Here is a 20730-nt window from a genome sequence, read left to right as displayed (position 1 = left end):
CCTGCTATAGCCGCGTTGGATAAAGACTACAGGGAAAGAAGAGAAGGACACCTCCTCCCTCCCCCCGCTGAGGGGCCATGCGATCTAGTTCCTAGGAAATGCCATTGTAATTTCCGGTGGCCATCGCAAACCATGGTATGCAAGGTACAAGAACCAAGATAGTTGCCTGGAGAGTAAAGATAGTGTGGTTCAGTTGCTCAGTCAAGGCTGAGACATGCAGCTGTCGGACATCGCCAGATCAATATAGTCTGAACCAACAACGCACTGCACATGTGACTGGGTCATTGCGGTGGAGGGGTTGTTAATATATGTTAGTATATGTTATATATCTTAGTGCAAGTGACCCCGGTACTCTACTAACTTTTAGATTTTGGTTTCTATGGAGTATGGTGGAGAAGATATAGTCTAGGCTGGCTAATACAAGGCCAATACAAGTGTATACTGCCTGAACTAACAAAGTCTAGGCATTTCACGAGCCAATTATAATAAGCAAGTTGGTTGATGTTACATACCTTAGTATGGGACAAGGATTAATCAGTTACTCTACTTAGCCACTGGTTAGTTTTGAACCAGCGTCAAAGCCGGCAAATGCATGGGTCTGAACCAACAAACCGTTAGTGGATGCAAGTTGCTGATATACCACTCCACTTTGCCCGATGGTTAACGTTGGTTAGTGTCAAGACTAGAGGCCCCGCTTCGAAGCCAACACAGGCAAGTGCCAAGTCTGCCTTGTCTAGCCCAAATACTGGAGCTTTTCGCGATCCCTTAACACCCCTGCTTCCTTTGCTTTTTCTTGTATAACAAAAACACAGGACCAACAGTATCTCCTATAACCTCCCCACACTTCAATGCAGATTCTGCAGCAACTATCAGGATAGACTCTGCCCTGCCTCAGCAGCAAAAGCTGGCGGTGTTGGAAACAATACCCTGCCTAATACTCTCCTTGACTGGATGGAAGAAATTGTCTGCACGAATTGCTAACTGGCTGATCAACACGATTACACTCATAATGAAACGCGAGGAAGACGGCTTGGATAAGCCCTGCCTCTTCAAGTGGAGCCCTTCAGATCTTATCCTATGTCTCTGTTCTGCTAATAGTAGGGAGATGAAGGAAGCACTGGTTGCTGAGCTGCAGGGTCCAGCACCTTGCTATGAACCTGATTTTCCCGGCCTGTTTCCTGTACACAGCATGGACCTGATTGAGCTCTGGCTGGCAGCCAAAACTACGCTGTACAGTACCCTCCTGGATAGGTATGGACCACTGCTGGATGTTGGCAGTCAGTACAAGATACTGTAGGCCGGGTGTGAAATCACACAGTGGACCTGGGGGACAAAGCAAGATCACCAAGGCCAGGACTAGATCATGCCTCCAGGGCCGAAGATTACCCTGCCTGCTAGCCCTCGCTTCCAGTTTACTACCCTCTCCCCTTACTGGCAACCACAGAACCAGAACCAGAATCAGAACCGGCCGAGACCTGCTTTGATTGAGCTGTCTGCCAGAGTGTAAGTGGTATCATTCTTCCTTAGTATTATGCTTGTTTTCTGAATCCTTTTTATTTGCATAGTGATTTATTATCGCTTATAAATATATTTTCTTTTCACACAGTTCTGGCGCCCCTGTGTTAACGGTCATGCTCGAGGTTAATAATAGGAAAATTACAAGTCACAAGTAGGATGTTGAAATAAGATTACAGACCAAAGTCACCTATCACAGTGTACTGGGCAACGCAACCGCGGGGCCTATGATGTTCTATACTGGGGCTGCCATACAGTACGAGTCATACTTCTTGCTGGGGGTTCTTTCCTTATTTCATCTCACTCCCAAGTAACTTGTCACTTCGCGCTTGCTCTTCAGAGATAATTATGGTGTGTCACAAGGAGCTATTTTGCCTTGCTAATAACCTCTGGCTGACCTCACTGTTAGTCTCTTTGTCAAGTTTATCCTGCGCCCGGTGTGGAACAGGGCGGTCAAAGCAAGATAGAGTATTATACCGGAAAGCCACAATTCCCAATAATATCTGCTAACTTTATCAAGTATTATCGCGGTCCATGGTCTTGATTTTGTGGATGCAGCTGGACGATGCTCGGTTTCTTCGTGGCCGAACCGTCAAACAGGCTGGGAGAAGTCTGGTCAAATGCCTTCTTTCAGCAACAAGGCTTGATGGTGCGGTTATTTTCGTACGAGTATGACTCAGTTGACACTTTCAGCACTGGTTTCGGGCGCGTCTCTGGGGAGGCGGATGGCCTATTGAACCACATCAGCACTGTCCGGCCAAAGGCTGTGAGTGATGTTTGAGCTTCCTCAACTGACGCCACAACTGACAGCTACAGGATCGGCACATGCTGATTATATTTCTGGGTCAAGGTCTGGGAGGTATTCTGGTTAAACAGGTACATCAAACGGAAAGGAAAGTCATGATGATAATTATTGACCCACGCAGGCCTTGGTGAACGCGTCTCAAAATGGTCATTATGCTGAAATCAAATCTGCCACGTGAGTCCTTGATGGTCAGCGAATGTAGTAAATCGCTAAGTGTGTCAAGAATGGGCCTTCTTTTCTTCGCGACACCTCACAACTGCAGCATAAAAAACCCCCAAGTTTAATTGAAACAGGAATCTAGCAGGCAGCCGAGAGACAAAAGTTCACCTAGGCTCAAATCATGAAAGCTTGTGTTGTTTCGCTATCGGTTCAGATAACTACAGGAAAGTCACAAGGAATTTGTAACAACTATGTGTACGATAGACTTGGTTGGGTAGGAACTTAGACTCCCAAATATCAAGGTATGTCAATCTAAGTCTCAACCGCCCACTAAATAGCCATGAGGTCAAACAAAATCACGGGTTCAACATGTTACCGCTTTAAAGTTGTCCAATTTCTTCCCTTACTGCCGTCCTTGCGATATTTATGTTCGTTTTTATCCTTGTTTCCTATGTAGTCTGTATCTGCCTGTTTCATTTTAGGTTCACGCTGCCTCCTCCGTACAAGGAAGGTGACGTTTGTAGGGCGAAGCTTACGAGGGTCAGGATGAATGGTTAGCCAGAGAATATTTGTGCCCTTAACCAGATCACTCACTGAGGTTGGCCCCTCGCTGGGGAGAATTTCACTCTGCCTGGGCCAGTCAAGGCTTAGGGTGGGCTCTTTTGAAGAGGACTCTGGATGATGATATTGGCTGCGAGCCTACTCATACGTGCATGCTCCAGGTAAAGGAGTGCCACTTGTAATCGGCAAGTGCTCATACCATGTCCGGTCTGACAATCGAGAGCCGATCACGCTGGGGTGACCTTCTCATGGTACCCCACATCCCGCTGAAGCGGCCCGCTTACCAGGGCAGCGATGCCTAACTAAGCAGTGCAACTCGATTAGTAAAGCCCACCAAAGTCATCATAGTCTTACTGCGCGTCAATCAAGCCACTTGCTTCCCTTTCTTGACATCACACGCCAAGATTGAAATGTAAAATGGCTCGCAGCCTCGCAGCCCTCCCAACGGAGATAATTGCAATTATCGCCGGCTACCTACCAAACAGTGGCATCAAGACCCTGCGTCTCACATGCAGAACCCTCTGCAACACCGTCCGCCTCCGTCTAGACCGCGTCTTCCTCTCCGCAAACCCGCTCAACATCGCCGTCTTTCGCGCCATCGCCGATAGCGAAACATTCCGCCACGGAATCAAGGAGATAATCTGGGACGATGCCCGGTTTCTCCAAGTCCCATACGGAGAGTTCCACATTGCCGATTCCCGCGAGGATCTCCGGATAGATAAGGAGAGCGGATGTCTTCAATGGTTCGTCGACGCATGTAAAAAGAATAGGGAGGATCTACAGATGCGCAAGTTCGCACATCTGGACAGGGGCAAAATGCCCAAACAGATCGTTGTTGCAGAGGAGCAAGCAGCCACTGAGCTGCCTCTGTGGATTTGCTGGCAGTATTACCAGAATCTACTGCAACAGCAGGAGGAGGTTATTGTCTTTAACAAGGACGCTCAGGCGCTGGAATATGGACTTCGCCGGTTTCCGGCGCTCAAGAGGGTTACTGTTACGCCTGCGGCGCATGGATGGATTTTCACTCCGTTGTACGAGACGCCTATGATTCGCGCGTTCCCCAGGGGGTTTAATTACCCCATCCCACGCGGTTGGCCCAGCGTCTCCAGTAGCGGGACGTACAGGCCCAGAGCGCAGCCGTGGGAGGACGAAGCTACCAAAAAGGACTATCGCGGGTTTGGCATCATAACGCGTGCCCTGGCTTCGTATACAAAGCATCAAGTCTCAGAACTGATAATAGACGCCCACGCCCTTGACACAGGCCTAAACTGCCGTGTTTTCGAAGAGCCAAATCCCGAATACGACGATTTAGTGACGATCCTCCGCCGACCTGGCTTCACCCGCCTTGACCTATCCCTTTCAGTCCGCGGCCAGGAGTGGACAGGTTGGCCCTGTTTCCGCAACGGCTACCTCCGCCGCGCCCTTGCCGAAGCCCACGACCTCAAACACATCGCCCTATCCACAGACGTCGAGGAGGACCCAGCATCCGATACCACTGTTCCAGAAACCGGCGGTGGTCGCGCACAACTCGTTTCCCTACGCACAATCCTCCCCACGGAAAAATGGCACTCGCTCCGCTACTTCAGCCTTTCAAACTTCCTCGTTGATAAAAATGACATTATCGCCATCCTTTCCTCCCTCCCGCCCACCCTCCGCTTCGTCCACATTGGCTTCCTCTACTTCGTTGACCATGGTGGCTCATACCGCGAACTCCTTGAGGATATGCGTGATCAACTCGACTGGCGCAGCCGCGACCCTACCATCCGTCCAGTTGTTTCTGTGGCGAAGCCTACCATGTATATCCAGATCGGGCATGCGATCTGGCTTGATGGCGAGGTTAGTCAGTTTCTTTACGGGGATGGGCCGAATCCGTTTTATAACGGGGGTGATGCGGTGGGTGAGGTTGGGGTTGTGAGGGATGCGTTTATGGATGGGGTTGAGTGGAGGAATCGGGGATATTAATCCCTCTGGTAGATTGGGGAGGGACGGGGATTGGGTGGAGATGGGGCGGATATCGAGAGTACTCGGTACTTAGATACCTAGTCGTGTTTTGCACTTTCTCGTAACGGGATTGAGAATTCTCCTGCAATTCTGGTGTATGTTTTTAAGATCGATTATACTCTACATATTGCAAGAGGTTATCTTCTCTACTTTTCCCATATTTAAAAAAAAAGAAACTATGCAAGACCAACACAAACATAGACATCCGCCTGCAACCCAGAACAATCATCTTTCACAGCCGGATTCCACACGTAAAAGGCCCCCAGCGCAATCCCCTGTTCATTTGCCAGATTCCAGCACCCGTCTCCCGCCTGGACGAGGTAAAACTCCCCGCAGTTGTCTACCATACCTGCTTGCGTTGGTGTGGGTGTTGAAATCGCCGTTGTCGACATTGTCGCTATACTTGTTGTTGCGGTAGGTGTGCCCCCTGAAACGCCCACACAGACGTATACATTTGCTTGGAGACCCGAACAGTCAGTTTGCACAGCGGGATTCCAGTCGTAGAAGGATGCTAGTTCGATACCGTTGTCGACTGCAATGTCGTAACAGCTGTTGCCGCTGGCAACGAAGTAGAACTCGCTGCAGGTAGTGACCATCCCGGATTGGATAGGTGTAGGGGTAGAGACATCAGATGTCGGTATTGTTGTAGTGGTGGTGCTACTGGGAGCCTGCACCCCAACGCATACATACACATCAGCCTGTAGCCCCGTACAATCCGTCTTGACAGCCGGATTCCAATCGTAAAAATCCGACAGCGCGACATCGTTCTCTACTGCGATATCATAGCATGTATCGCCTGTAACAACCTTGTAGAACTCGTTGCACGTTTCGATAATCCCCGTTTGGACAGGGGACGGCGTAGACACACCAGATGTCGACGTCGTTGTACTTGTTGCTGTCGCTGTCTCATCAGGCAGTGGAAACGTCGGTCCCGTCCAGTCCGGTTGACCCGGCGGAACACCATCCGGATACGTTGAGACGCAATAATATGTCCCCAACACAAGCCCGCTGCAGTCCTCCTTAACAGACGGGTTCATCGCATAGAACTCCTCAAAAGCAAGCCAGTACGTGTTGAGGATACTCTCGCAGGTATCACGGACAGATTCGACATGGAACCACTGGGTGCAGTTTGCGATTTCGCCTGCGGCGCGTGGGACTGGCGTTGCGATGGCTGACGCTTGGCCATCGCTTGTTGTTGGGGAGGCGACGGCGACGCAGTAGGAGGTGCTTTCGGACAATGTGCAGGGGTACGCGTAGGGGTTGCTGGTTATCGTTCGGGTGACGCTGCTGGTTGTTATCGTGGCGGGTGGCTCGATACTTGTGCTGTTTTCTGCTAGGGAGGGGTTCCAGAGGATGAGTTCCTGGTGTCTCTGTTAGTTCGCGCTTTTGTATTGTGGAATAGAGTGAGGTTGACCTCGGGAGATACTCCGACTATTCCAGCGAGGTTCCAGCAGTTGGCGGCCTCATTTTCGGTAATATTGTCGAATGTGATGTAGCTGCGGTGAGGTCAGTGAGTTAGAGCCTTCCCAAAGCGGGGATCCTCACTGGTAGCAGTCAAGCCGCGTCTTATTTGCGATTGGGATCACTGGCTGCGAGGAAGAATAGTTTGCGAGCGGGTTCTCCGGGACCGGAGTCGAGGGAGTCTGCACGAATGGTTCTGTCGTCGCTGACCCGCCGTATCCAGGGTACGTCGTAATGTATCCCACTGGGCGTACGCAGTAATAGTAGTCTCTCATGAGGTTGGTACAGTTGTCCCATACTTGTGGGTTGAGGAAGAGGCTGGACGGTCAGCTTCCTGTGTTCTTGCTTAATACGAGGACTTACAAATCGTCTAATGTGATTTGGAATTGGGTGGTCACAGTCCCGCAGTCGTCGCCTGTCACTACAAGATAGTACTCGCCACAGTTCGAGTTTGTGTCGTCTGGGGTTGGCGACGGGGCGGGCCTACAGATATTAAGTATATAGTACCGACCGTGTGCATGAGAACATACACCACTGTGGTTACAATCTCGGGACTGCCCAAGGTATTCGTAGGAATTCCATAATTGCCCAAGGGATTGCTCACGCACAGCTCCGAACCGGTGAGACTCCCGAGGTTCCTAGAGAACAAATATAAGCTAGGCCAGAATCATTATTGCTAGACGACACGGGAACATACGAGCATTGAATGTTGATTTCCGAGTTCCAAGCCAGAAGCTGCGCATACGTTGCATTAGTTGACCGGCCAATGCTGACGCAGGTATCCCCGGCTTGGACGGTGTATACAGCACAGTCCGCATTTGCAGACCGGAGCAGATAGGCTGCGGCGAGCAGGAGTGTCCTCTTCATGGTGATGGTCAAATGGAAATGGTAAAATCCCGGTAGTGGGGTGAAGGGCATTTATGGTGGAATAAAGAGACAGTCGGCATATTAATTCTCAATTCCTCGGTCCAGCGAAGATGCGAAATGCGACCACGAGCACGGTCATCCGAGTCATCCGCAGCACAAACCATGGGTAATTTCCGAAGTCGCTCTGGACAGTACCAGTGCTAGGATGCTAGCTGCAGTGTAGTTCGATAGGAAGCGTGTTGGACTCCTTCCATTAGCGGTATAGTCCGCTGTGGCCGGCACTGCCAAGAAGACTAGGCTTTCTCGGCAACCGCCCAGATCACCAGGGTCTGTTTCAGGGTGTGGGCCCTGTGGTCTGATCCCTGGTTCTGTTCCTGCAGCTATTGGGTGATAGGGTTGCAGTAGGCTGCTTTTGTCCCAGGCACTGTGCATTAGCCCCAAAACGTGGGCCCATGTGGTTACATCCGAGTGCGAGCCAGGAGTTTATTGTCTTCAAAGTGCCAAGCGACCAGTGTATCGTTCTCGCACAGAGGTGAGCGCCTTTATCCATCCGAACAGGCATGCTGGCCTCGGTTGTCGCTGGCCGGCATTGTTATAAAAGGTCGAGTCAACAGATTCTGTTTCAGGTTGGAGTAACGAGTTCATTCTTTTATTTTCCTCCCTCATGGGCATGATTGCCCATATTCTTAATAATGTTGTTGTTGAAACAAGGTATTGTTGGTCTTTTGTTCTTCCCCGCGCTGATTGCTGCATCGGGAAGGCACGGGGTGCACCACAAACATGCCCAGAGAAGCCACCCTCCCGCTCTCGACGAGAGAGCCAATGTCCTCAGCGCCAAGGTCGCTGCTGTCGACAGCCAGGGAGGAGACTACACTTGCGGTCCCGACTCTCCCTGCTCTAACGGAGCCTGCTGTGGTGAAAGCGGCTGGTGTGGCTATGGCCCTACGTACTGCGGTGATGGCTGCCAGTCAAACTGCGATGCAACAGCCGAGTGCGGCGAGTTCGCAGCAACTCCCAACGCTGGCTGCCCGCTCAATGTCTGTTGCTCGCAGTACGGCTTCTGCGGCACCACGGCGGACTTCTGCGGCGACGGCTGCCAGTCAAACTGCGATCAGCCCAAGCCCTCTCCCCAGACTACCAACCCCCAGCAGAGGGTGATTGGATACTGGGAGGGCTGGAGTACTCAGCGCAGCTGTGGGACAATGTCTGCTGGCGAGATCCCTGTCAATCTGCTTACGCATCTCAACATCGCATTCGGTTACATTAACAGTGCTTTCCAAATCACAAACATGGACGGTCTGTCCGCCGATGTGTACAAACAGGTCGGCAACCTCAAGTCACGCAATCCAAGTCTCAAAATCATGATCGCCCTAGGCGGCTGGACGTTCAGCGACCCCGGTCCGTGGCAGGCCATATTCCCTACACTAGCGTCCACCGCAGCGAACCGAGCCACTTTTATTCAGAACCTGCTTGGGTTCATGTCCGAGTACGGCTACGATGGGGTTGACTTCGACTGGGAGTACCCTGGCGCCGATGATCGTGGTGGTTCGGACTCGATGGTCGATGGAGAGAATTACACTCTTCTGCTCAAGGAGCTGCAGGAGGCCATCACTGCAAGTGGACGGAACTACCTTGTCACTTTTACTGCACCAACGTCATACTGGTATCTTCGCCACTTCGACCTCAAAGCCATGATGGAGTACGTGGACTGGGTGAATCTCATGTCGTATGACCTGCACGGCACTTGGGACAGCGAAAACCCCATCGGCAATCAAATCCTCGCCCACACTAACCTGACGGAAATTGACCTCGCCCTTGATCTATTTTGGCGCGTGGATGTGGACCCATCGTCCATAGTGCTAGGCATTGGCTTCTATGGACGAACCTTCCAGCTATCATCGGGCTCCTGCTGGAAGCCGGGCTGTCCATTTGATGGCCCTGGAGCAGGGGGTCGGTGCACAGCGACGCCCGGTATCCTGTCCTACATGGAGATTATGGAGCTCTTGGAGAATTCCGGCGCAACGGCACACTTGGACGAGGAGGCGGCTGTCCAGTATCTTGTCTATGCGGACAATAGCTGGGTCTCCTACGATGATGCAACCACCTTCGCGGCAAAGATTGACTACGCGAAGAGAATTGGTCTCTCCGGCCTGATGATCTGGGCTATCGACCTCGACGACAGCTACCTCACTGCACTACGATCCATTGTCGACCCAGACTCCCTCAACAACGTGGACGGTCTATTTACTCTGGTGGACCTAGAAAATCTTTTCCCGACGGAGTACCTGCCGCCCGACGACACCGTACTAACCTGGGGTCTGAGCACCGTCGCCGGAGATATGACGGATCCCAGCGACGCATCCTTTGGCTTTTTGCTCGTTACTGGAGACTCGTATGCCGTGACGCAACTGCGCAAGCGAGATGGCCTCCCAGACCCGTTTGTCTTCATAGACTGTCCCGCAAGCGTGAACGAGAATGACTCGAAGGACGAGATCCACACAGCAAGGGTAATTTGTCTCAGCGATGATCTGGCGGGCTGCTTCCGGGTGATGGAGCGAGGCGTGGAGGGGACGCTCGTCGAAATGCCTGAAGACTGCGCTCCGAATACATTTGCCAGGGCACTGTCGCTAGACCTGTCAAAGGACCAGTACGTACCAGAACACATTGCCAAACGAAGTCCAACCTCTCAAGTCTTTGAGTTTTCTTTTGACTTCAACATTGGTCTTATGCGGCGTGACACCAACAACACCAGCGTTCGTCTAGACTACTCGAATCTGCCGGGATACTGGGATTCGATTGTCGACTCGCCTGGGATCCAAACGGACAATCTTGAGAAGAGATTCTTTGGCCCTCGACACTCTCATTGGAGGAGCCAATACGAGAGCACGGAGTTCGCCTACTCTTCCGAGCTTGCCACGAGGATTCACGAGGTGATTGACGCGCCGCTGTTCTGGCAGGCGGAGGAAGACTGTCCGCACGGTACTAACCTTCGGTTCGGCGAAGGCTTTGGTGCCTATGTTGACGGACACATTGATGCAATCTCTACTACGGGTTCTCGATGATCGGGACGATGAACAATCGCAATGATGGCTTCATCGTCAGACAAGCATCTGGGTTCCTGAAACTCACCGGCACGATGGATATCACGTACGGTATTGGAGGTATTGGAACGGTCGATATATCGTCGGCAGGCAAGGGCAACCCTGCCATCAGCGACGAAACAGAGATCAAATTGACGGGCAAAACCATTACCGCGGGGAGGAGGGCCAACACTGCCTCGTTTGACCCTTACGTCCAGCTCACGTATCAGATGGCCACATTTAATGACACAGACGACAACGACTTTGGCCAGAGTGCTGCTCCGTTCGACGGACGCCTCACCGCGCGTGTGGTCACCGACCTGGGAAACATGGGGGATTCCCCGGTCATCTTCCCGAGCGACGAGTCGAACGCCGGGGACAACTTTGATTCTCGGAGTTTGAACAATATCTCTATCTCCGATAGTGATGTACTGTACGGCAGTCCCGGGCTCGGTGGCAAGATTGCCCTGGGGACATTCATCAAGTTCGGGTTGAAAGTGAGCACCTCGTTTTGGGATTGGAGGCCAGAACCGCTAGATGTGAGTAAACACCATCGCACCCTTCAGCGGATAATCGATATATTGACTTGGCTAGTTGTCGTTGGTGTACAACACGCAGACCCAATTTTCATTCTACCCCACAAGCTATGATGAGTCGTGCACCGAGTACGACGTTGTAACAAACGTTTATCAAGGAGCGAAAAATATGTAGGCTTCCTAACTTTGCTGCGATCGTCGTGCGTGTATAGGTACTAAGGCGTCCACAGTCAGGGCTTGCTCTGGGGGGAGAACGAGACCGACATTGAACTAGTATACGATGCGGTATTTCTTCCTGTGCCCCTTAGCCATGAATACTAACATATAGCCAAATAGCAATCTCCCGCGCGCGGTAGCGTCTGTTATCTCAATTCCGAGGAGCAACCCGACAGCAACGTAACCTTGGCAGAGGAAGCGTCGCGGAGTCAGGACCTTTCCCCTCGCCAGACAGTCATTATGGACATGCCCGGCTGGGGATACAATGGGAACCGGCCTGTAAGCCCCATAGATTACTGGAATTGGCGACCCCCGACCGAGATCCTCCAGGGACAAAATGCAGTCTTCCCATGCAGGCCTGGTGCCTGCCACACGTGCGAGACCCTTTCCGACCCGTCCCATACCCCGTGTTGTGGCTGCATCAATATGGATATAAAATATGGTTTCTGGGATATTCCAAACTGTATAAGTTGCGACAGGCCCGATGGAATCTACCCTGGGCCAATACAACATGTATCGAACCGACGGCGAGATACGATAGAGACCATAGGGGAGGAGCAAGAAGAGAAAAAAGAGGAAGAGGAGAAAGAGGAGAAAGATGACCTAGAAAAGAAAGACCTGCATGTTCTAGAACCTCGAGTCGATGGCAAGGCGACCCGCACCTCCAAGAAGGTGATGGCCTGCGGGGGCAGTTTTGGGCTGGGCCGCGACTGGCGGTATCCCGCATTTCCCAGCGTTCATAGCTACGGCTGGGAGGGGATCGAAAATGGCGCGTGGGATTCTATCTCTCGCTACTGGGGCAATGTATCTGACAGCTGCTCCAGCTGGGCTGTATCAGGCCAGACCAGGCACGACACTAGATGGGTCTTTAACAATGGCAACCCAGCCCAGATAAGAGCGAATTACCAGAGTATGAATTCCTTCCCTTGTGGCTATATAAGAAGCTGACAATTATTTCAGCCGAGCATGTGTTTGAGGGCCAGCTCATTGGCGACTTCTTCGACCTATGGCTCAATGAGGGCAAGATCAAGAACCAGAGACCAGCCCCAGCCAGCGCGAGCTCCAAGTATACGGTGACACGGTTAGCGGGGCGCCGGAAACGGCCGCCATTGCACCGTCGGCCTGCCGCCCGCCACCGCCTGCCGCCGGCGGGCATCCCACTGCCCTTTGGGGTATAGCTCCGGCCGTTTCGAGAATGGCGTGGAGTCTTGCCGCTTTTACGTGCCTGCGCCTGCCGCCCCAACGCTGCCGTTGCATCTATATAAGCCCGGCCTCCCTCCCTCGAACGACCACGCACTCTTCTCTTCCACTTTTCCCTTTCCCTCTTCCCGTCCCACGGCGCCCAGTGCACTGCCCCCCCCTTTTTTTTTCTCAAGATGCCGCGTTATCCGGACACGCTCCTTTTCCAGCACGGCGCCATCTCCACCTTCCTCGCTTCGCCCCCTTCAACTACGGCGTCGAGGACGGGTTATTTGGACGATTGAGACGTGAAGTCCTTGTGACCATTACTTCGATTGGTTGATGAGCCCATCCACCTTCTTTTATTCTGTCCAGTCACTGACTCTTGTGACTTGGGGGCCTTTCGCGCGGCGTTCAGCAACCTTGGAGTCTTCTGGCCGACACTGCATGTCAGCCCGTTTTATCTTTCCCTCGCGCCGTTTTCGAATTTCCTTCTACCTCGATGCAGTCTTCAATATGAGGAACCTGGCTCACTGCTTGCCATGGGCTTCCGAGATCCGACATGGGGAGGGCAGTTTCTTGATCGTCCAGCTACCACCCCTGTCCCGCAGCCTGCCGGTGCCGCTCGGGTGAACAGGGTCACATTTCCCCCCTCCACGGCCATATTCCGGACCCCACTGGGATCTGATCACATATCCTTGCCTTGTTCCACCAACCAATGGCAAAATTGCCGCATCCGTTTCATTTCCGTGTCTTGGGCATGCGACGCTTGGAATTGCAGTGAAGAGATGCGATTGGGGCCGGGCACCAGATCTTGGTTTCAGCCCAGCGTACGCAGGTGAGCTTAGGCGCGTCAGCGGACCGATCATGATCTTGCGGGCAAGGGGATTTTGCCTTGCCGCTTCTGCCGATGCTGGACAGTAACGGACCCAGGGGGAGATATAAGGGGACGATTGGGGCCCACGAGACTTTCGGGCATCTCACGTTGATTCTTCCACAGCCTGCCCTTCCTCCTCCAATTCCGTTCTTTCTCTCGTCCTTCAAATCGCATCTCTGCCGCCGTGTTATACCTCCAAAACTACCCCGATTCCCATAATATGCTTCCTGCATTTCAGATAAATAATTTCAAGCCATGGACCCCCCTTCCCGCGAAACCGTGTCCACCACACAGAACACTCAATGCGTGCTCCCCACAAACTTCATATCCTCCTAACCCTGAGCCCTGTCATGTTCTACTTCCAGGCACTTTGCCGCCTCCCAAACATCACCTTCCGGCGCGACCACCGGCCGAAGTCTGCGTGCATGTCAGTGCCAACACCCAGCTGGAGTCAGAGACATTCGGGCGTAGTACCGCGTCTCGACAGAGTTCTGTACCCCATGTTCCTGCTCCGGATCTGATCCGCCCCTGCTATCCTCAGGACGAGACTAGAACCCCTACCAAGCCGCCTGGATTCCAGGAAGATGACGCAGCGCGTAATGTCCCGTCCCCGAGTACATCTAGCTCGACCGATAGTCTAGAGGACTTCTTCAGGATGCCAGACTCGCCCCAAGACAACATCCCCATTGATCCGGTAATTCTTGCCAATCTCGGGCCATGGGAGAGTGACGACCTCCAGCTACATGCCCCCCCAGCAGACGGCATAACAAATCCGGAGACAACCTGCCTGTATCCTGAACCTCCGGCCATTCTCGGCAGTCCAACTAGCCGTTTTGAAGTGCCTGGCGAAAGGGATGGTAGTGATAATGGCGGTATTCAGGGAAGTCGTTATGGCTGCCAACAAATGAACCCTCCCTCGCCCGGCACCGGACCAGACCAATCTTCTCCTGATAGCCATGGGAAGCACCATATTAAGCGAAAAACACGAAAATCAGACGGCGGAATTCGCAAGTCGCCTCGAGTTCGCTCCACGTCAGCACCCAGGGAAGATTCCTTTGCTGCCCTTCGGTCTCAGTTCACGTCTCTACCACTAAATGACCGTTTGCAATTTCTATCCTGGCTATTTGAAGGTGCACTATCTCACTGCATGTCTGACACCTCACAAACAGCATGTGAAGAATTGAAGGCACGGGAAAGCCGTCGCTCAAGGCCCCGGCCTGAGATCGACCAAAGTCGGAGTGTTCGCAAGAGTGTCCGAAAGAGCTCGAGAAAGGGTATGTCATGGTCGGCGGAAGAGGTGGACCTCCTAGTGAGGCTGAGGAAGGACGAAGGTCGATCATGGTCAGACGTGACGAGGGTATTCTCGAAGCAGTACCCAGGGAGAAGTCAGGGCGCGATACAGGTTTACTGGTGTTCGACTCTCAGCAAGAAAGCGAGTTGATGCTTTTCAAAAACAATCGTTTATCGATAGGCAGTTTGAGGAGGTCCCTGTTGTTCATTAGCAGTCTGATAAAATGGTAAAGACAGTGTACCTACCAAATTCTTGGACTAAAAAGAATTCCAAGGCCGAGACGCTTAGCAAGTCTGCTACGCAGCTCCCTTCCCCTGGAAGTTGGAGCCATATACGCTGCCGCTGAGCTTTTTGTAACTTGCCTGAGATATTATTCAGACGTGGGTTGCATCGCTCCCAGATGTTATCCAGGACCTTGCCAGCAGCAGTACTATTTTTGATCGGCTGATGCTTCTTTGTGAGGAAGGACTCTTGGGCGATTGATACCTGCTTATCAAACCATTCCGAGGCCCCAATGTACTCAAGAAGGTTGAAGATTACGTATCTATGAGCCTTGAAAAAAGACTTCTCAATGATATCCCTCCACGATCTGTCATCGGACCATTGAATCTGAAGGTCCTCCTGAACCGATCGTACTATCTCTGCATAAATATGCTGGGGGGGGTTCGTAAAGCTCCTGGCTGAACCGATGGATTGTATCAATCGCCATTGCTACCGTGATTGAATGAGCGCAAGAGGTGTTTTCATCGTCTGTTGAGGCGTCGTGGGAGGGTTCAAGAGAGCGTGTTAGTGAGTCGAAAGAAGTTACGCGAGCATATTCTTGTGGGGCGACCATTGATTCTTGAGAGACTGCGTGGAAAATAGCTGCTTGCTCGCGAGAGGTCTCGCAGTTGTCTTCTCGGGAGGAGTTCAAGGCCTCTAGAGAGGTTGCATGCGACTGAATTATCACATCGCAAGAGGGTTCACTTGCGGGTTCTTGTGGGTGACCGATTGCGCCATGTGAGGCTGGATGGCTGTTTATTGATGGATGCCCGAACGTTTCAGGCGAAGTTCTAGAGGGATCGATTGTCGCACCGGAGGTAGCATGGGAGATAGCATCACGGGATGTTGCAGGGCCGTCAGAGGTTCCGCCAGAGGTTCGTGGAAAGGTTTCAGGATAGGTTTTATCGCGAGATGTATTATTGGGAAAGTTTGCCGGGTCGCGAGAAGCATCCAAGTCAACACGTTGAGCTGTGGGCGCCATGCGTACGCGTTTGATCGGCTTCGTAGGCCGGTAAGCAGGATCTTTCTGTTTTCGCTTGCGATACGCTAAGCCGCATTGGCGATTGTCTTTGCATAGGTTATCTATTTCATTAAGAACGTTAATAACTCTGTTGCTGAGCCTTAGATCTGGATGTTTGGAGAGTAGTTTGGTGCACAGGCGAAGCGCATATATCAAGTGAGCCTCTGGATTAAGCTTTGTAGACTGTTTGAGCTTCATGACTGCACGTGGAAGACAAGAGGATAAGAAGTAGTTCGCGCGTTGTGTTGATTTCGTTGGACATGAATCCAGCAGTTAACGAGTTTTTAAACTTGCTTACTATCAGTCGCGTTGGCTCCCCAGATCTCAATAGGCGGAACGGAGTTTATGAATCTCGGCCCGCTGTCCCAGAACGTACGCCCCCTTGGTCATGCATTTAACCCACCATAGCTGACGCCTCAGACTCTTGCCGGAGGAGGGGGAATCACGCCAGAGGAGGGCTTGCCCATCAACTTCAACATATCCCCCTTTGTCGAATCGCCGCAGCCTACGGACGATGCCGAGTCCGGCAATTCTCCTCTCCAGCAGCAGCAACAACAACAACAACAGCAACACCAATCCCCGCCCGTGCCACCTCAAATACCGCCTCACATGCCACCGCAAATCTCCTTCCACCCACAAATCCGACCTCCCTACGGAATCTCCATCCCAACCATACACCGGGTGAAACTCGACCGTATCCGCCGCAACTCCGCACCAGAACTAAGCCTGCACGAACTGGAGCGGCAAACCAAGCACGCCAACCGTCGCGCCTCGCACAACATCGTCGAGAAGCGCTACCGCATAAACCTCAACAGCAAGTTCCGCAAGCTCCACGAGATCGTCTTCTGCAGGACCGATCCGACCTTCGTTCCGGATATCGCCAATGCCAATGGAAGTTCCAACTCTGCGAATTCCAACTCAGAAGGCCCCGCGTCTGCACCTGTATCCGCCATCGCGACCCAGGCCAATCGATCGCAGCCGCCCAAGGCATCGATTATCGATAGTGCGCTGAACTATATTGAGAGTCTGCAGCGGGAGGTTCATGAGTTGAAGCGGAGACTGGAGGTTTATGAAAAAGATGGCGCTCCGCTCCAGGGACTTGGACGTGTCGGGGGTAAGGCTTTGCCAGACCTCGGTGCTGAGATTGGATCCGGCGATGCACAGGATTATGCAAACGATGAACATACCAAAGAAGGGTGCGAAAGCAGCTCGGTGAAATCCGAGTCACCTTTTGCTTGGACTATCACGTGAACGATCTTCCCCCTTGGATACAGTTGGCCAACTCTATCCTATGGTCTCATGTCTTGGTTTATCTACCTACATGCCCTACACTATTTCTTACATCGAGGTCTTGCGTTCTAGGATACATTACATGATTGCTTCAGTGGTCGGGTGGCTCGGTACTTATGTTAACAAGGAGAGCAGGCCCAATAATATAGCATAGATCAGGGCTCAGCATGGCAAGGAGCCGGCCCTAGATGTGAGAGTTCTTGCTCGAATGCCTATTTGATTGTGGCTAGACAAAGTATACAAAACTCCTGCACGAAACCTATTCACTGTTTGTGCTACTCTTGCTATCCTGTTAAATAATATCATCAATCTGAAGGCCATAGTTCCGTTTTAACAGTCTTGAGAGGCTGGCTTATCCTGTCCCTCATCCTTTTTGGATCCTTGATCTTTGAAATTTGTCTGCTGCAGGAGAGGACTCGTTGCAGGGCTTGCACTCCTCCTATACAGGTCTTCGTTTGCATTCTTATCAACATTGCTCGCGGCTGGGATAGCGGCGTAAGGATGCGAAATGCTGTCACGGTGGGGATGCTCTTTTCCTGTTTGGATAGCACCATTATCCGTCTCGCAATTACCAGCGGAAAGAGCGAAGTCGCCGGAGTCGAAGTACATTCGTTCCTTATAGCTCTTTATTAGCACATGACGTGATAGACAATGTTCTATTACCTTAGTTCTTTTACCAAGTGAGCCTCCACGCAGCAGCTTTCCGTACTTACTGAAGTGACGCTTCTCACTTTCAGACAGTTGCTAGGGAGATACTTAGTGCTCTTTCTTTGTGAGGTATGAGAGTGCCTTGCTTCGGGACATGTCCCTTCGTCACCTGAATGCATTCTGAGATATTAGCCGTGCGTCTTTCGAATGACTTGGGAGAGACTGCAGCACAAGAATGCGGATTATGCCAATAAAGTATGACGTCTTTCTCTGAAGTCGCATGATTCCCCTGTTTAGTCATCCACGCCGCCTCCCTAAGCCATTAACGTAATTCACCAGCGGTCCGATCACCCACCAAAATATATTTCTACGCATTGAACTTGAAGCTATTCCCAACAACGCAATTCTTAAATAAATACAGTAAACTAAGTCGCGCGACGATTAGGACATCTAGTTCTAATATGCCCCTGAATTTTACATTCAGAACAAGTTGGTGGGGCACGCTTTCGGGGTTCTAAACTTTGTGGAGTAGTTTGAATAGCTTCCTCACCACCACTATCTTCCTGATTCAATTGCTCATTTCTCAATCTTGTGATATCATTTCCTTTAGCTGGAAGGTGTGTCACTACTGAAGGTTCCGTACTTTGAAAACGTCATCCTAGACTCCAGTGACGGCGCGTAAGAACACATCGTCTATAACGTTAATTGGTTATGACCAAGGCACTGAGTAATAAGTTGGATTATTCGTATAACTATGAATTTGGAAATGGGCCACGAAATCAAACTATAGAATAGCGAGATAGAACGAGCTAAGGAAACACAGAGCACAAGAGCGCACAAGCTTGAGAATTGGGCTATTAAATCCCTTTGAGTCTGCATAGGAATCCAATAGAGCGTCAGAGAAAACATTCCTCATCAGAAAAGGCTAGATTCGAGTCTCGCTCCCGCGCTTTGTTCTATTCAGGTGGTCCCCGCAAATTATTCTCTTTAGAATATCAAGGTAGACTGATAGTTTTATTTATTAAACATCAAGACAAACTATGGTTTCTGCTACATCAAGCCAGACTTTGTGTCCTTGGTTGCATACTGAAGTCACTATTCCAGTTTGTCTGCTGGCCATATCATACTTTTGACTTCAGTCGACGGAATCATGTTGTGTACTTTAACATGTGATAATAAAGAACTGTAAGAAAGAATTGTATTTTGGCTTGAAATCCAGCAACTTTATACTTTCTCTAGCTGATTGCATGACCAGTAATAGTGTTATTCAACCAGGAAGAGGAACTGTTGCTTAATACTCATGTTCTACATAGCCATCCAAGCCCACAGTATCGCCGGTGATCTCCTCGTAGTCCTTCTCTAGAACTGCTAGGTTCTTGCGGGCCTCCGAGAATTCGCCCTCTTCCATACCCTCACCCACGTACTAATAAATGAAAGCATGTTTAGAGTATATAAGGTTGAATTTGTGGCCAAGGCGACTCCAGGCCTCAGCAATGGCGGTCAAATTAGAGAGCATGGTGACTAAACAGTTAATAGAAGCAAGCTTGCTGTTAGGAACAAACATAGGCTTCTGGTTGTTAATGCCAAGTTTAAAACCAGTTGGACACCACTTGACCAGGTTAAAAGAGGCCTTGGCCTTGATATCAGTAATAGCCCGGGCGCAATTATGAGGCATTACATCACCCTGGTACAAGAGAGCTACTGCTATATACTTTCTAGTTTGAGGATTGCAGATGACTATCTGGTTCCTAGGTTCAAAGCCTGCCAGACAGTTAGACTGAAGGGATATTTTAGAAGAAAAGACAGGACACATACACTGCAAGGTAAGATCCTTGACCTTGAAGCTCTTGTAAGTACTGCAGCTACTAGAGATAACAGGAGCATACAAGATTAGAGGGTAGTGAATACGCGGGAATGGCACAAGATTAGTCTGGAACTCATTCAAGTCAATGTTAAGGTCACCATTGAAACGCAGGCTGGTGGTAAGAGAGCTAACGACCCGGGCGTTGAGACGGTTGAGGTTATTATAACCAGGGCGGGGGATGTCAAGCTTGCGCTTACAGATATCGTAAACAGCTTCATTGTCCATAAGGAAAGTGCACTCCGAGTTCTCAATGGTACTATGCGTGGATAGGACGGCATTGTAAGGTTCCACCACGGCAGTCGACGTGCGAGGAGATGGGTAGACGGCAAACTCTAGCTTCGACATCTTGCCATATTCTGAAGAGAGATGCTCAAGTAAAAGTGCGCCGAAACCGGAGCCGGTACCGCCGCCAAAGGCGTGGAAGATCATAAAACCTTGAAGTGAAGAGCAGCTATCTCCAAGGAAATTAGTATATAATCCAGGACTCAGGGAAGGGTTCCAATGCACGCCAGCCACACGGCGAATGCGGTCAACAACGCCTCGAACAAGCGTCTTGCCGACGGTGTAGTGACCACGAGCATCTAGAACGCATTAGCTTGGCTTACCACGCGGCTCTCAAATATTCGGAGGTCAGACAGTTGTTGGCGGCATCCTCCTTCCCGCTTATTAGCTGCTCAGGGTGGAACAGGTGGCGGTAGGTACCAGTGCGTATCTCGTCGATAGGCTATACCACCATAAGCCTGTCAGCTCAAATTCCAGCTCCCTACTCGCCCGTTACACACCGAAGGGTCGAGGTCGACAAAGATGGAGCGAGGAACGAATTTGCCATTGCCAAGTTCGGTGAAAATTGTCACATAGGAGTCGTTCCGGTGGATGTCCGTAGTGATATCGGGATTGACATGACCATCGGCCGTTAGGCCGTGCTCGAGGAGATAACTAGATAGTAATCGAGCGATTAGCCGCTGCCAGAAGGATCACAAAGTAATAAAGACTTACAGTTCCCAGGCCGCATTACCCATCTGCGTGCCAGCCTGGCCGATGTGAAGGTGACATATCTAATCGTTTAGCACATCGTCGTCCGTTATATGAGTGCACCGA

At 51.2% G+C, this 20730-nt stretch overlaps 6 protein-coding genes across 6 annotated transcripts, besides 1 other annotated feature; 3 read left to right on the top strand and 3 right to left on the bottom strand.

Annotated features, from left to right (window-relative positions):
* Positions 1-20730: part of a sequence feature (contig 1.86 1..112247(-1)) that runs on past both edges of the window.
* Positions 1010-5002, top strand: ANIA_05075 (uncharacterized protein; the record flags this gene model as incomplete). The annotated part of the gene is made up of 9 exons (XM_657587.1): positions 1010-1293; positions 1399-1503; positions 1607-1640; positions 1695-1771; positions 2074-2281; positions 2442-2494; positions 2758-2781; positions 2962-3032; positions 3477-5002. 9 exons carry the CDS (start codon positions 1010-1012, stop codon positions 5000-5002), a joined length of 2382 nt encoding a protein of 793 aa, XP_662679.1.
* ANIA_05076 (uncharacterized protein) lies at positions 5218-7369 on the bottom strand (the record flags this gene model as incomplete). The annotated part of the gene is made up of 6 exons (XM_657588.1): positions 5218-6402; positions 6456-6537; positions 6587-6820; positions 6866-6985; positions 7033-7140; positions 7200-7369. 6 exons carry the CDS (start codon positions 7367-7369, stop codon positions 5218-5220), a joined length of 1899 nt encoding a protein of 632 aa, XP_662680.1.
* Positions 8062-14698, top strand: ANIA_05077 (uncharacterized protein; the record flags this gene model as incomplete). Its single annotated transcript, XM_657589.1, has 8 exons — positions 8062-10361; positions 10472-10988; positions 11044-11114; positions 11161-11185; positions 11322-12111; positions 12162-12282; positions 12889-13210; positions 13496-14698. The coding sequence occupies 8 exons, from the start codon at positions 8062-8064 to the stop codon at positions 14696-14698; spliced, it is 5349 nt and encodes a 1782-aa protein (XP_662681.1).
* Positions 15790-17081, top strand: ANIA_05078 (uncharacterized protein; the record flags this gene model as incomplete). The annotated part of the gene is made up of 3 exons (XM_657590.1): positions 15790-15793; positions 16135-16202; positions 16239-17081. 3 exons carry the CDS (start codon positions 15790-15792, stop codon positions 17079-17081), a joined length of 915 nt encoding a protein of 304 aa, XP_662682.1.
* Positions 17365-17974, bottom strand: ANIA_05079 (uncharacterized protein). The gene is made up of 2 exons (XM_050611542.1): positions 17784-17974; positions 17365-17735 (listed from the first exon to the last, which is right to left on the bottom strand). Exons 1-2 carry the CDS (start codon positions 17945-17947, stop codon positions 17426-17428), a joined length of 474 nt encoding a protein of 157 aa, XP_050467560.1. The 5' UTR covers positions 17948-17974; the 3' UTR covers positions 17365-17425.
* Positions 19063-20696, bottom strand: ANIA_10627 (tubulin alpha chain). Its single transcript, XM_050611541.1, has 6 exons — positions 20629-20696; positions 20415-20568; positions 20269-20356; positions 20151-20213; positions 19584-20087; positions 19063-19529 (listed from the first exon to the last, which is right to left on the bottom strand). Exons 1-6 carry the CDS (start codon positions 20649-20651, stop codon positions 19192-19194), a joined length of 1170 nt encoding a protein of 389 aa, XP_050467559.1. The 5' UTR covers positions 20652-20696; the 3' UTR covers positions 19063-19191.

The sequence above is a fragment of the Aspergillus nidulans genome, chromosome III (genome assembly GCF_000011425.1).
Source record: "Aspergillus nidulans FGSC A4 chromosome III".
Taxonomy (NCBI): Eukaryota; Fungi; Ascomycota; class Eurotiomycetes; order Eurotiales; family Aspergillaceae; genus Aspergillus; species Aspergillus nidulans.
This window is presented reverse-complemented; position numbering and strand designations above follow the sequence as displayed.